At 41.9% G+C, this 13,512-nt stretch overlaps 2 protein-coding genes across 2 annotated transcripts in view; one reads left to right on the top strand and one right to left on the bottom strand.

Annotated features, from left to right (window-relative positions):
• The window catches only part of LOC146579284 (tripartite motif-containing protein 16-like), a 70,323-nt gene extending 66,330 nt beyond the window's left edge, over positions 1-3,993 (top strand). Inside the window, exon 2 of the mRNA XM_085269242.1 lies at positions 2,792-3,993. Coding sequence (XP_085125368.1) covers positions 2,792-3,479 — 688 coding nt within the window. The 3' untranslated portion in view covers positions 3,480-3,993. The remainder of the gene's footprint in view (positions 1-2,791) is intronic.
• Positions 3,994-9,657: 5,664 nt separating this feature from the next.
• LOC146579283 (tripartite motif-containing protein 16-like) lies at positions 9,658-12,228 on the bottom strand. The gene has a single exon (XM_085263124.1). The coding sequence runs from the start codon at positions 12,203-12,205 to the stop codon at positions 10,502-10,504; it is 1,704 nt and encodes a 567-aa protein (XP_085119250.1). The 5' UTR covers positions 12,206-12,228; the 3' UTR covers positions 9,658-10,501.
• Positions 12,229-13,512: the final 1,284 nt, after the last annotated feature.

Genomic DNA, 13,512 nt, shown 5'->3' with positions numbered 1-13,512 from the left:
CAGTATTTGTAAAACGACACTGAGAGAGAGCCTGTTTCTGCGTCTTTGTGCTGCTCTTACAAAGGTTAAATGTTCAGATGATGATTCCAGCTGTTCTTCAACCTGCAGAAATCATCGTAAAGCTACTACATCTGGATTAGAACAAATCAGTGTTTTTAATATCAGTTTAGTCAAGTTTATTGTTCCTGCCCAGAGATCAGGTACAAAAACTCATCTCAGAGATGACAGCATCTCAAACTAGCATCGTCAAAACAGAGCAACAATAAAATAAATACATGCACATCTATGCAAAACAAACAAACAAACGAGGCAGTTACTGAGCTGAAACATAGTTAACAATGTACATGACAACAGCTCGCACACTGCAAGTCTCCAACTTTACCAGTTGTTTTGCTAATGTTTCCAGCACTCGTGATCTTCATGCACTGAGTATTTCCATTTATTTCTGAGTTAATCTATTAACTTGTGAATGACAGGACAACTGCACATTTGTCATGGTCCCCGTGCCTCGCCAGCTGACCCCTTGTTAGGCAACATGTTTTGTTTTTTTTGTTTTTTTTTGTTTTCTGCTCTCTCTCTCTCTCCTCTGCTGGGGCGGTGCTTATTACGGGCTCCCGCCCTTGGCCCACGCACCTGCGTTCAATCTCCCCACCTGCTGCTGATCTCCACTAATCTTGAGCCCTTCTTAAGACAGTAGTGCTTTGCTACTCATCGTTGGATCGTTGAGCAATCTGTGTCAGGCACCCTTTAATCTGAAAACTAGAATCCTTGAGTTGTTGTCGTTACTAACTGACGCTTCTTTGTGTAGATCTTTCCTAGACCTGCCTACCTGAAATCCTGCAAGTGAGTGTGTGGAAGCATGAGAGCCTGCTGAGGAGAGTGGAGTGTGATTTGGAGAGGAGTGGAGCATGTTTGATCCCTTCCTTTTCCCCCACGGTCCCTGGAGCCCCTCTAGAACATTGTGTATATATATAATCACTTGGTGTTGTCACTGTAAATACATTCACTGTCTTTTCTGCAAGGATCCCTCGTCTGCGCCTGAGTCTGTTTAGGAACTCTGACAACACTGGAGTTGGACACATGTAATCTTTAAAAGCTTCTCATAGTGTTTAGGTCTGGAGGTGCAGAGTGCACATGACCATTACTCCTAAATGTTTTCCTCCTAGTGAGGAAACAAAATATTCACATTTTGCACAGTGAAAGCTGACAGTCAGTTAGAAAACTGGTATTTTAAGCATACTGACCGACTCATGACGTCAGCACGTCTTTTTCTTTTGGCTGCTCCATTTAGGGAATCACCACAGCAGATCCTCTGCCACCATCTCATCCAGTCCCTAGCATCCTCCTCTGTCACATCCTTAACGACAAATAAGAATCTTGTATGTGGTCTTACTCTTTTCCTCATTCTAGGTTTGACAGATTTTCAATGATTGTATGATCATTGATCAGAAATTACAAAGTAAGACCTGAGGTGACCAACATTTTTAAATGTATTCTATATGTATTCTGTTTAATACAAACTGCGACTCCTATATTCACTGTTTTCCGAGGTTTCAGCGTTCAACGTTCAAAGACATGAAAATGTTACACAAGCTCCTCAATTAATCTCAGTTTTATCTATATAGCGCCAAATCACAACAACTGTTCACTCAAGGTGCTTTATACTATAAAGACCCTACAGTGATGCAAACATATGACTGATTTCCAGGCATTGCTGTAGTTTCATACAGAAGTCACATTAATTAGCAGGTGCCACTGTGCCACCCTCCTGGAAGGAGCTGAGGAGAGCCCCAGACTCGGGGTCACCCAGCAGCCACGGTGCAGAAGCTACAGGGACTATATTTCAATTCACTCTCCTCTCATTACTATATGCGAATCTGCCTGGGCTGGGAGCCACCACTGCTATTCTGCTCTGAGGCCTTCCCCAAACATTTGTCTTAATTCATGCTTATGCCATCTGCCTTTACGTATGTGAAATGCTTTCAAATCTAAATGAGAATTTGGGCCAGCTAAAGAATTACAATGCAGAAGTTGTCATTACAGGATTGGTGTGCTTGCAATGTTTTACATGTGTTGCACAGTATGGAATCTTGTTGTTTTTAAGGTTGCTGCAGTTACAGTGGTTATTCAACTGCAAAAGGGATCACTTTCTGTTGTTGGTTTTGCTGCCAGAGGTTTCTGTAGTTTCCATTGATTTTGTTAGTTGCAGGTATAGTGTCAATGGTTGCTTGCATCACTCCAGGTGTTTTGTTAGTTTCACAGGTTTGTTACCCTGCAGATTTTTGGGAGATTGTGGGAGTTGCCTTGTGTAGTTGTAGGCAATGCTGTAGACACAGTTTAGCAGTTTTGGCAATTTCAGTGACAATTTTAGACGTTGTTCACATTGGTGTTGTTAGTTACACTGGTTTCAGATATTGCTCTAGTTTAATTGCTAAGTCATTTTTTTTATAAGGGTTGCCGTAAATGCTGCAGTGAGAGAACTGCTGAATTCATTTAAGTCGCCTGTTTAAAGGCACGATTAATCAGAAATTGCCACCTAAAAACTGAGCCGACCAAAATGTTTAAATGTAAGACTCACAACTCTTACCTCATTTCACTGAAACACAGCACCTCCTCTTGGTGATGTCACCTCATTCCCTCACCGACAGCTATCAGCCTACAACACATATGTTGGGTTTAGATTAGTTTCACTTCTACAAAGAGGAACCTACACTGTCATTATTACTGAGAGGAGAAATGGCGCAGAAAGGAGTTCAGCTCGACCGAGAAACCTTCTCTTGTTCCATCTGAGCTACTTTGAGGATGTGACAGCAGCTGTGTCAGAGACCAGAGATAAACTACAGGACATTCTGAGAGAGGAATGGACAAACATCTCACTGACAGTCACTGAAGAGGATGTTTTACTGTCACCACCAGAGCCAAAGACCAGAGCTGGATTCTTAAAATATTCACGTGAAATCACACTGGATCCAAACACAGCAAACACACATCTGTTATTATCTGAGGGGAACAGAAAAGTAACAAGAACAGAACAACAACAGTCTTATTCTGATCATCCAGACAGATTCACTGCATGGCTTCAGGTCCTGAGTAGAGAGAGTCTGACTGGACGTTGTTACTGGGAGGTGGAGTGGAGAGGGGGAGGAGTTGGTGTAGCAGTTGCATACAAGAATATCAGCAGAGCAGGGAGCTCTGATGAATGCAAATTTGGATTCAACGACAAATCTTGGTCTTTACGTTACGATTCAAATGGTTTTCAGTTTTGGCACAATGAAGTCCGAACCAACCTCTCAGGTCCTCGGTCCTCCAGAGTAGGAGTGTACCTGGATCACAGAGCAGGTATTCTGTCTTTCTACAGCGTCTCTGAAACCATGACTCTCCTCCACAGAGTCCAGACCACATTCACTCAGCCGCTCTATGCTGGACTTCGGTTCTTTTATTATGACAGTGACACCGCAGAGTTCATTAAACTGAAATAGACAGAAATGATTGAAGGACACTTGGTTAAAACAGGTTTTTCGGTTTCCACTTTCTTTGGTCTCTTTCATTGTTGCTCAGACGTTATTGATGTGCTGTTGCTTAGCCTGTCAGTAACACTTTATAGGTGCGACTTTGACATTGCATTATTTGTTGTCTAGTTAATGATTGGCTTTGTTTTAATGAAGGAAAAGTGTTTCACTCTGCAGAAACAATACAGCCTCATATATCTTTGTAAATGTTGTATGTTGTTCTAATTAAGGTATTTAATGTAAAACATCCCATTTCTAGTTTGTTATATCTTCTACACAAGAGTTATTCTTTATGGGAAACTGTTTTTCATTTATGTGCACTGTCATGTTTCAATTTAGAGAAGTGATCAGTTTGGTTGGGTGTTTTTGTGTTATTCTCTGGTTGGTTCCTTTTTCTTTTGTTTAAGAAAACTAGCCATTGAAATATGCGCAACCCTGTGAAAAGAAGAAGTAATATGCACTCAAACAACTTTGTATGGAATAAAATGACACCTTATATAAAACTTCCTCAGTTAATCACTGTATTGTGTTCCAGTAAAATTTGACTGAGTTAAAAGTTTCATCTCTGAAAAATATTGTTAACTTGATCAGACTGATATAACAGTTCAATAGTTCAGGCCCTGAAGTGCCGGTGATGATCGTCCGGAGTGAGGCCCATTTAGTCCAGCACAACTCTGCAGACGTCTGCGAATCTGCCCCGTGAGGTTGGCGGCAGACTCAGGGCCGCCATCTCAGCCCCCCCGACAGCAGTGGAAGCTGCTGTGGTGCCCAATCTTGCACACTTCTGCCCCAGGACTAAAAATATGTCATATCCTGGATTAATCACATCACATCCTGCATTGGACAATTCCTGACTGAGTCTATCAAAGTCATAGTGGTAAACACGAATAACTTGGATGTGAAATAGATTCACAAAGACATTTGGAAGGAGGTAACCCAGACAGACATGAAACCATACATGAGTCATTTGATTTGTACAGATCTAGAAATGAATCTACCAGAAGTTCATGCAGAGTCTGGCTGGACAATCTTTTGGGCCAATCACTCAATGAATTTCCCATGTTGCCATGCGTGATTCACTTTAACAACTGTGATTCAAGACCAGGCCGTCATCAACAAGACAAGCTGGCAGTCAGTGGATGGCGTGCCTGCCCCTCATTTTTAACCCAATCCAAACATCAGTTGATGAGCATCTAGTCACTTTTAGGGGATGCTGCCCTTTTACACAGTATATGCCAAGAGTGCCATTTAAATGTAGCATAACGATCTGGGCAACATATCATGGCAGGACAAGTTATGCCTGAAACATTCAAGTATGTACTGGGAAACATGAAGACGGTGTTCCTCAAAAAGAACCAAGGGCAGCACATGGTTTTGGAGATAACTGCAACTATCATTGGGCCATTCTGGATTACAATAGGAACAAAGGTGGATTTGACAACCATGCTAAGGTATGCTTATTTTTGTACTCCTTGTCTATCATCAGATTGTTTGAAATGGACTATAAAGTGCTGCGCCAGCTGCACTAGGTCACCTGACCTAAACCCAATCCAGATGGTTTGGGATGAGATGGAGCGCAGAGTGAAAGCAAAGGGCCAACAAGTGCTCAGCATCTCTGGGAACACCTTCAAGACTGTTGGAAGAACATTTCAGGTGATTACACATTGAAGCTCATCGAGAGAATGCCAAGAGTGTACAAAGCAGTAATCAAAGCAAAGGGTGGCTATTTTGAAGAATCTAAAATAGGTTTTGAGTAATTTCAGATTTTATTGCTTACTGCATAATTCAATACGTGTTAATTCATAGTTTTGATCATGAAAACAAGAAAAAACATTAAATGAGAAGGTGTGTCCAAACTTTTGACTGGTAATGTACACTCACATCAACGAGACATATGGATTATGAACAACAAATAACAGTTCAATACATGGGTAGCACTTTATAATAATGTCACACTAGTAAGTATTAGTGAGGTATTGGCAGGTGCTTCATTCTTACTATGCCATTTATAAATACAGTTATGTTATGTTTATCCATCTGTTACTGGTACACCATGCACAGCTATCACTGCTATTACATCACTGCTAGTAAAACTGATAATCATAATCATATCCTTTCATTCATTTCCGCTTATCTTTTTTCAAGGTCGAGGGGGCACTGGAGCCTGTTCCAGCTGTCTTAAGACAAGAGGCAGGGTACACCTTGGACATGTCGCCAATCTGTCCCAGGGATAACCCACATACACAGACAACCATTCACACTCACATTCACACCTATCCCCACTAATTGCATGTCTTTGGACTGTGGGAGGAAGCCGTAGTACCCGGGGAGAACCACACAAACACGAGGAGAAGAGAACTCTAAACAGAAAGACCCCGGCCTGATAATGAAATTGATTTTGCTGCAGTTGCTATATGTAGTTTCAGATGCTAGTTTAATTGCAGAAGTTACCATGTTTTGTAGAAGATGCTGCTGTAGTTTGCAGGTTTTGTGGTTAAAACTGTTACTATACTTTGCTGATGATGTTGCTTCTAGTTTCAGTCATTGAATTAGTTGCAGACGTTGCCACTGCTTCAATGTGTTTGTTGGGTTGCAGTAGCTATGCTTACTTACAGTTTTTTTGTGCTTGTTTTACATTTGTTATCCAAGTTGGAATCTTTAGTCACATGTTTTTAAGGTTGCTGCAACTCAAATAAAGTTGCAAAAGTTGCCAAAGTGATCCTTGTTGTTGTGCTATTGTTGCTATTGTTGCTATTGGCATTGTTAGTTGCAGGTGTACTGTCAGTGGTCACTTTCTTCATTGTAGGTGTTGCATTAGTGTCACAGGTTAGTTTAGCTATAGTGTCTGATTAGTTGTGGGAGTTGCCTTGTGTAGCTGTAGGCATTGTTGTAAACATGAGGGGTTTTTTTGTAATTTTTGCAATTTCAGTAACAAACTTAGTTGCAGATTGCAGTTGCAGTTTTTCTGATAAGTGTTTGTTACAGTGGTTGTAGATATTTCTGTAGTTTCATTCAGAAGTCATTTATTTATTTAAAGATGTTACTGTAAATGTTGCAGTGATGGGTTTGTTTACCTCATTTAAGTGTCGCTCCTATCAGAGAGCCCATTCTGATTCCATTTAATAACAATTTTACGGGTTTTCCTGAATTTACCACCTAAAAACTGAGCTCACCAACATTTTTTAATATACTGTTTATAAAAAAGGTATTTACTTCAAACTCAAACCTCATCCTGGAATACACCAGATACTGATAACTCCTCCCCTTCTACCTGACAGCACCTCCTCTTTGTCTGTTTCCTCATTCCCTCCCATTCAGTCTATATTTTGAAAATGGGCATAACCAACATCTGTTGACGTGTAAGAGCAGACAGCCTCCATTTCCCACGTAAACACCTATTGATTAGGTCACAGCTCAGAATAGTTTCACTTCTGCAAAAGACAAACCAGCAAGTCATTGTTACTAAGAAAAGAGAATGGATGAAGAAAACATTTCTTGCTCCATCTGTTTGGATCTACTGAAGGATCCGGTGACTACAGCCTGTGGACACAGCTACTGCATGAACTGTATTAAAACCCACTTTGATGAAGAGGACAGGAAGGGAATCCACAGCTGCCCTCAGTGCAGGAAGACTTTCACACCGAGGCCTGTCCTGGAGAAAAACATCATGTTAGCAGCTTTAGTGGAGCAGCTGAAGAAGACTGGACTCCAAGCTGCTCCAGCTGATCACTGCTATGCTGGACCTGAAGATGTGGCCTGTGATGTCTGCACTGGGAGGAAGCTGAAAGCCATCAAGTCCTGTTTAGTCTGTCTGGCCTCTTACTGTGAGAAACACCTCCAACCTCACTATGATGCAGCTCCGTTAAAGAAACACAAGCTGGTGGCCCCCTCCAAGAAGCTCCAGGAGAACATTTGCATGGTTTCAGATATACAAGAGAAAGTGAGAGACATCTCATCAAGAGTTGCTGAAGAGGATGTTTTACTGTCACCAGCAGAGCCAAAGACCAGAGCTGGATTCTTAAAATATTCACATGAAATCACACTGGATCCAAACACAGCAAACACACATCTGTTATTATCTGAGGGGAACAGAAAAGCAACAACAGTGAAAAAACATCTCTGAAACCATGACTCTCCTCCACAGAGTGCAGACCACATTCACTCAGCCGCTCTATGCTGGACTTCGGTTCTTTTATTATGACAATGACACTGCAGAGTTCATTGAATTGAAACAGACAGAAATGATTGAAGGACACTTGGTTAAAAACTTTTTTTTTTCTAGTTTCCACTTTTTGTCTACATTGTTGCTGCTTAGAGGTAATTGATGTGCTGTTTCTTAACCTGCCAGATCTGCAAATAAAGTCATTTTACATTTGAATCTTTTGGACAGATGTTAACAGGGTTTTGTTGATGCTGGTGTGGTACATGTAACTCATCACTCGTGTTTTTATATTGTGTGTTGTCAATATTAAAAAGGTTAAATACAGTGTCTGCTTCAAATCAATCCTCTTTCTGGAATACATCAGAGACTGGTAACCCCTCCCCTTTTTCTGCCTGTTACTGGTCTGTCTGTAATACCTCCATATGTCAACCTGTTTCCCCCCCTGGTTGTTTTCCTGTGAGTTATCAACACGTTCTCACTCCCAACTCGTCAAACGTGTGACGCATGGTCAGGCTCCCTCTGCTTCACTTATCGACGCGCAGGGTACCCCCTGGCGTCGGGAATTGACGTGCAGGGTCCTCTCATTGAATACTATAGAGCTCCCTAAACGTTGCTTATTGACGACAAGAGATTGCCGCGGAAGAGCCTGTTGTTCGTATATTTATACATTTCCAAAATCACATTGTAGTGACCTATACAAAACACAATAAATTATATAATGTAAACAACTACCTGAGAAACAGCAGATACAGCAGATACATTAATTATAGGCTGTTACTTTTGTATCGTTTATTGCATATGGAGGGAGTGATGTATGCTGGGTAATGGCACAGCTAGCTACTGGGTGACTTTATTCACCCGCTTCGGCTGTTATCAGTCCATACAATGGGCGTTATTAGCACAAATCAGTCCCATAGATATGGGCCATCAAAAATAAAGTTTGTATTCCCATCTAATAATATTATTTTATTATTACATACCTGTAGCACAATCCGTTCAGTTAGCTTCACACAAAAATAGCTGGTAGAAATGTCCTCCAAAGATTATCTTTGTTCACCTCTGAGGGGGTATTTTGATGCTGATCCTCTTCATCTGTTCACTGCCTGCTGGAAACCTGCTTGCTGCTGCTGCTCTTCTCTCGGCTTCCCAGAGTAAATCTGAAAAGTCACCTGCCTGCCCTCCTGCCTGCCACAACACACCTCTGCTCTAAAAAAGAAAAGGTCAGACATGTTGTTCTTCTCTTTACTCCACCACACACCCAGAGAAACTCCCGTCTCTGTAGCTTTGCTTCAGCCTGTAATACAAGGAGGCAAAATCTCCTTTCACTCACCTCACATCGTACTCACCTTTAACCTCATCTAGAAATAACTCACCTTCTCCCTCTGTTACAGTGAGTCCTGCTCTGTGGAATTTCCTCCACGTCTCACCTCAGCCTTTCTGATCCGTGCGATAAATAAAGTTTTCCTTCAAATCAAACAAACATGTACCGAGTCAGCTTTTGGCTCCAACCTCTTTACACCGGCTGCTTGGCCTTGACAGCACAAGGTCCTGGACCACGTTTACATGTCTTCATAAGTTAACAGATGTGAAGTATTTTCACATACGGCCCTTAAAGCTTCTGTTAAAATGCTCCACAACACTTGGTTCAATCTGGCTTTATGCAGAGAAATGTGTGATGTTAAACTGAACCATCAGCTGATGCAAATGTTTATTATTAAACTCCTCGCCTTCATCTGTTGGAAGTTTAACAGGTACACGTCCTTCACTCAGAACATCCTCAAAAGCAGATGCAACAGATGCTGCTGCCTTGGTTTGAAGACACCTGCATGCATACTTAGAAAATCCATCTGTACATGTCAGTAAGTGTCTCACATCATCATTACTAATGTGTCTGTCATCACTATAACTGCATGTGTACAATGTGGAAATTGATGTTATGTAACGATGATACAAAAACAATATCAGAACATAATTTGATTCAGCAAAACCTATTTATTAACAACTATTAGTGTAAATAAAACATTCTGTCATCTTTTAATAGCAAAACACATTAAAGCAGACGTGTGTCCAAACCTCCTCCACTAACACATCCGTTTCTATGGTGCTGTCATCAGCTCGAGGCACAGCGGCACCCTTACTAACTCCATCAGGCACATTTAAGTCACTACAATCTTTTCATAATCCCCCATCGTTCAAGAGTCAGGTATCTCTGAAGGTTTCCAGAGTACTTTTTCACACACATCCAAGTCATGTAGTTGCAGTACCTCGACCGCAGCATTGTCCAACTCATTCTGAGTCGCTTGTCTGATGGATCCTGTGTTCTGCTGTTTTAACCAGTCCAGCTGGTGCTGGAGGACCGAACACTGGTGATGGACTGCACTGTGCTGAGACAGATTTTGTGTTATAGGCTTCATGTTATGGACGCACAGTGTGAGCACTCAGGTCGCATCAGAGCATCGGGCCGTATAGTGTGAGACCTGCATCGTGACCTACAAACTTCTAACCCCTGTGATTCACTCATACAGTTTGAGCTGAATAACACGACTGAAAATTTTTTAAAAATAAAAATTAATAAATCACATAGTGTATGCCCAGCTTAACCAGACTGATGACAGATTTCAAACATGCTGAATATGAAGAGTAGTATCATTTAAACTCACATGATTATCAGCCATAAGGACAAATTCAGATTTATATTGATGTAAGGTATATAAATGTAAGTACAGTTTGAATCAGTGCAATATTATTTTCACACATCAATGGACCACTGAACTTCTCAGCTTCTAAAACGTAAAGACTCATTTAGAAACTACACAAGTACATATAATGGTCAGGGATCAACATGAACCTGTCTTCTCTGTTTGACTTTAATCAACTCTGCAGTGTCTCCATTTAACCAAAGCCAAAGTCCAGCATAGAGCGGCTGAGTGAATGTGGTCTGGACTCTGTGGAGGAGAGTCATGGTTTCAGAGACGCTGTAGAAAGACAGAATACCTGCTCTGTGATCCAGGTACACTCCTACTCTGGAGGACCGAGGACCTGAGAGGACAGTTTGGACTTTGTTGTAGTAAAATATATATCTGTTTGTGTCACAATATAATGCCCAAGATTTGTCATTGTATCCAAATCCACATTCATCTAAGCTCCCTGCTCTGCTGATATTCTTGTATGCGACTGCTACACAGACTCTCCCTCCCCCTCTCCACTCCACCTCCCAGTAACAACGTCCAGTCAGACTCTCTCTACTCAGGACCTGATAATGATCAGTGAATCTGTCTGGATGATCAGAATAAGACTTTTGTTGTTCCATTCTTGTTACTTTTCTGTTCCCCTCAGATAATAACAGATGTGTGTTTGCTGTGTTTGGATCCAGTGTGATTTCACATGAATATTTTAAGAATCCAGCTCTGGTCTTTGGCTCTGGTGGTGACAGTAAAACATCCTCTTCAGTGACTGTCAGTGAGATGTTTGTCCATTCCTCTCTCAGGATGTCCTGTAGTTTATCTCTGGTCTCTGACACAGCTGCTGTCACATCCTCAAAGTAGCTCAGAGGACGAATATTGATGCTGGATGAGTGTGTAGACTCACTGAGTGCTGACAGTGAGGGGTAGTTGTGTAGAAACTGGTTGTGATCCTCTGTGTGTGAGAGCTGCTCCAGCTCGCCGTCTTTCCTCTTCAGCTCAGCGATCTCCTGCTCCAGCTTCTCCTGAAGCTCTTTGACTCGACTCACTTCAGTTTCCTGCTGGGATCTGACCTGCTGCTTCACATCAGAGCTTCTTTTCTGGAGGAGACGGATCAGCTCAGTGAACATCTTCTCACTGTCCTCCACTGCTTTATCAGCAGAGCCATTGATGGCCTCCACCTCCTGTTGAAGCAGCTTCACATCTTTCTCTCGCTCCTGGATTCTCTGCTGGATGTTTAGTCGTCTCACCTCGAGCTCCTTCTGCTTCTCAGTCCTTTCTGCTGCAGCTGGGACTGTTTCATGGCCTTTATGTTCATCCATTGTGCAGAGATAACAGATACTCTGCTGATCAGTACGACAGAAAATCTTCATCACCTCATCATGACGAGAGCAGATGTTCTCCTGGAGCTTCTTGGAGGGGGCCACCAGCTTGTGTTTCTTTAATGGAGCTGCATCATAGTGAGGTTGGAGGTGTTTCTCACAGTAAGAGGCCAGACAGACTAAACAGGACTTGATGGCTTTCAGCTTCCTCCCAGTGCAGACATCACAGGCCACATCTTCAGGTCCAGCATAGCAGTGATCAGCTGGAGCAGCTTGGAGTCCAGTCTTCTTCAGCTGCTCCACTAAAGCTGCTAACATGGTGTTTTTCTCCAGGACAGGCCTCGGTGTGAACGTCTTCCTGCACTGAGGGCAGCTGTGGATTCCCTTCCTGTCCTCTTCATCCCAGAAACCTTTAATACAGTTCCTGCAGTAGCTGTGTCCACAAGCTGTAGCCACCGGATCCTTCAGTAGATCCAAACAGATGGAACAAGAGAAGGTTTCTCGGTCCAGCTGAACTCCTTTCTGCGCCATTTCTCCTCTCAGTGTCAGTGACTGTGTGAGTTTCTCTTCCTTATAACTGAAACTAGTCTGAGCTCTGATCTCAACAACATGTTTCTGCAGTGAATGGAGCCTGTCAGCTCTTACACGTCACCACATGTTGGTTACACCCATCTTCAAACTGCAGATCTGAAGGGGAGGGAACAAGGAAACACGTGGACAGAGAGGAGGTGCTGTGTTTAAGAGCAGGAAGAAGAGGGAGGGTTATCAGGCTGTGCTTCACTCCAGGAAGAGGAGCAGTTAGAGAGTGAAACTGTGTGTTTAACCCTTTTTATTTACTGCTTCTTCTATATAAATAATTTTTAAAAATCCAGCTTTAATGAACACTGGACAGAAATGTCTCAGGTAACAATAACTGTCAGAACAGCAGAGGCTGCTGACCTAATCAAAGCATATGTGGAGAGCAGGGTTAGGTTAGCAGACATATGCTGGTTGCTTTTATTTATTTATTTATTGCTTTTATAGGCAGTAATCAATGTTGCTGTAACAGGATGAGAACTAGATAAATGCCACTGCATTGCTTTGAACAGTCAGCAGAGTCTGCACATATAATTACAGATATTCCTGCAAAAAGTTAATTACTCAAAAGAATCTTGCATTTTAGTCTTGCATTTATAACAGCTGCTGCAACAGAAATAACCATGTTCTTTACATTAAAATAGCAACAAACCTTTCTGGAACAACTTTCAAGGTTCATGGCGAAGACAAAGATCTAATGACATGAAGACTCCAGTGAAACTTAAAGTATTAGGAACCAGTTTTAATGCGTGACCAACACATTTCCCCCTGTGGCCTTCACCAGGGTCATTGCAAAATACCCTTGTGATTGTGAAAAGACTACTGGTCAAGTCAAAAAGGAGTGTATGGTAAAATGACCAATGACCATGTGACAAGATCAAGCAAGCATTTTTCTGATGTGTTCACCGCTCAATGGTTTGTTGTCATATTGAACAAAATATTAGGTTCTCTTTGTATATTACACTCAGGCATCAGGAAAGAGTGGTAACTAGTTCATAGTTTTTAGCTAATGACATGTCAATCACAAGACATTGCTCAGAAAACGTGCAGATTCTCAGCTAGATCCACCTTCCACTCTTTACTTACAGTTTCACAACAGCAAACAAACACACAAATAAGTTGAAGTAATTGTTTCCTGTATGACTTCACTGGTCTCGCATCAGTAAGGACTTTTGCTCCTTGTTGCTTGAGTTCATTGAGGTGGTGAGCATACATTTATCCCCAGACATGTCCATGTACACAAACATTAAACAACTTCTTTC

This window comes from Mchenga conophoros, linkage group LG3 (genome assembly GCF_057382185.1).
Source record: "Mchenga conophoros isolate Kocher_MC1m ecotype Shallow Benthic linkage group LG3, M_conophoros_male_GT1.1, whole genome shotgun sequence".
Taxonomy (NCBI): domain Eukaryota; kingdom Metazoa; phylum Chordata; class Actinopteri; order Cichliformes; family Cichlidae; genus Mchenga; species Mchenga conophoros.
This window is presented reverse-complemented; position numbering and strand designations above follow the sequence as displayed.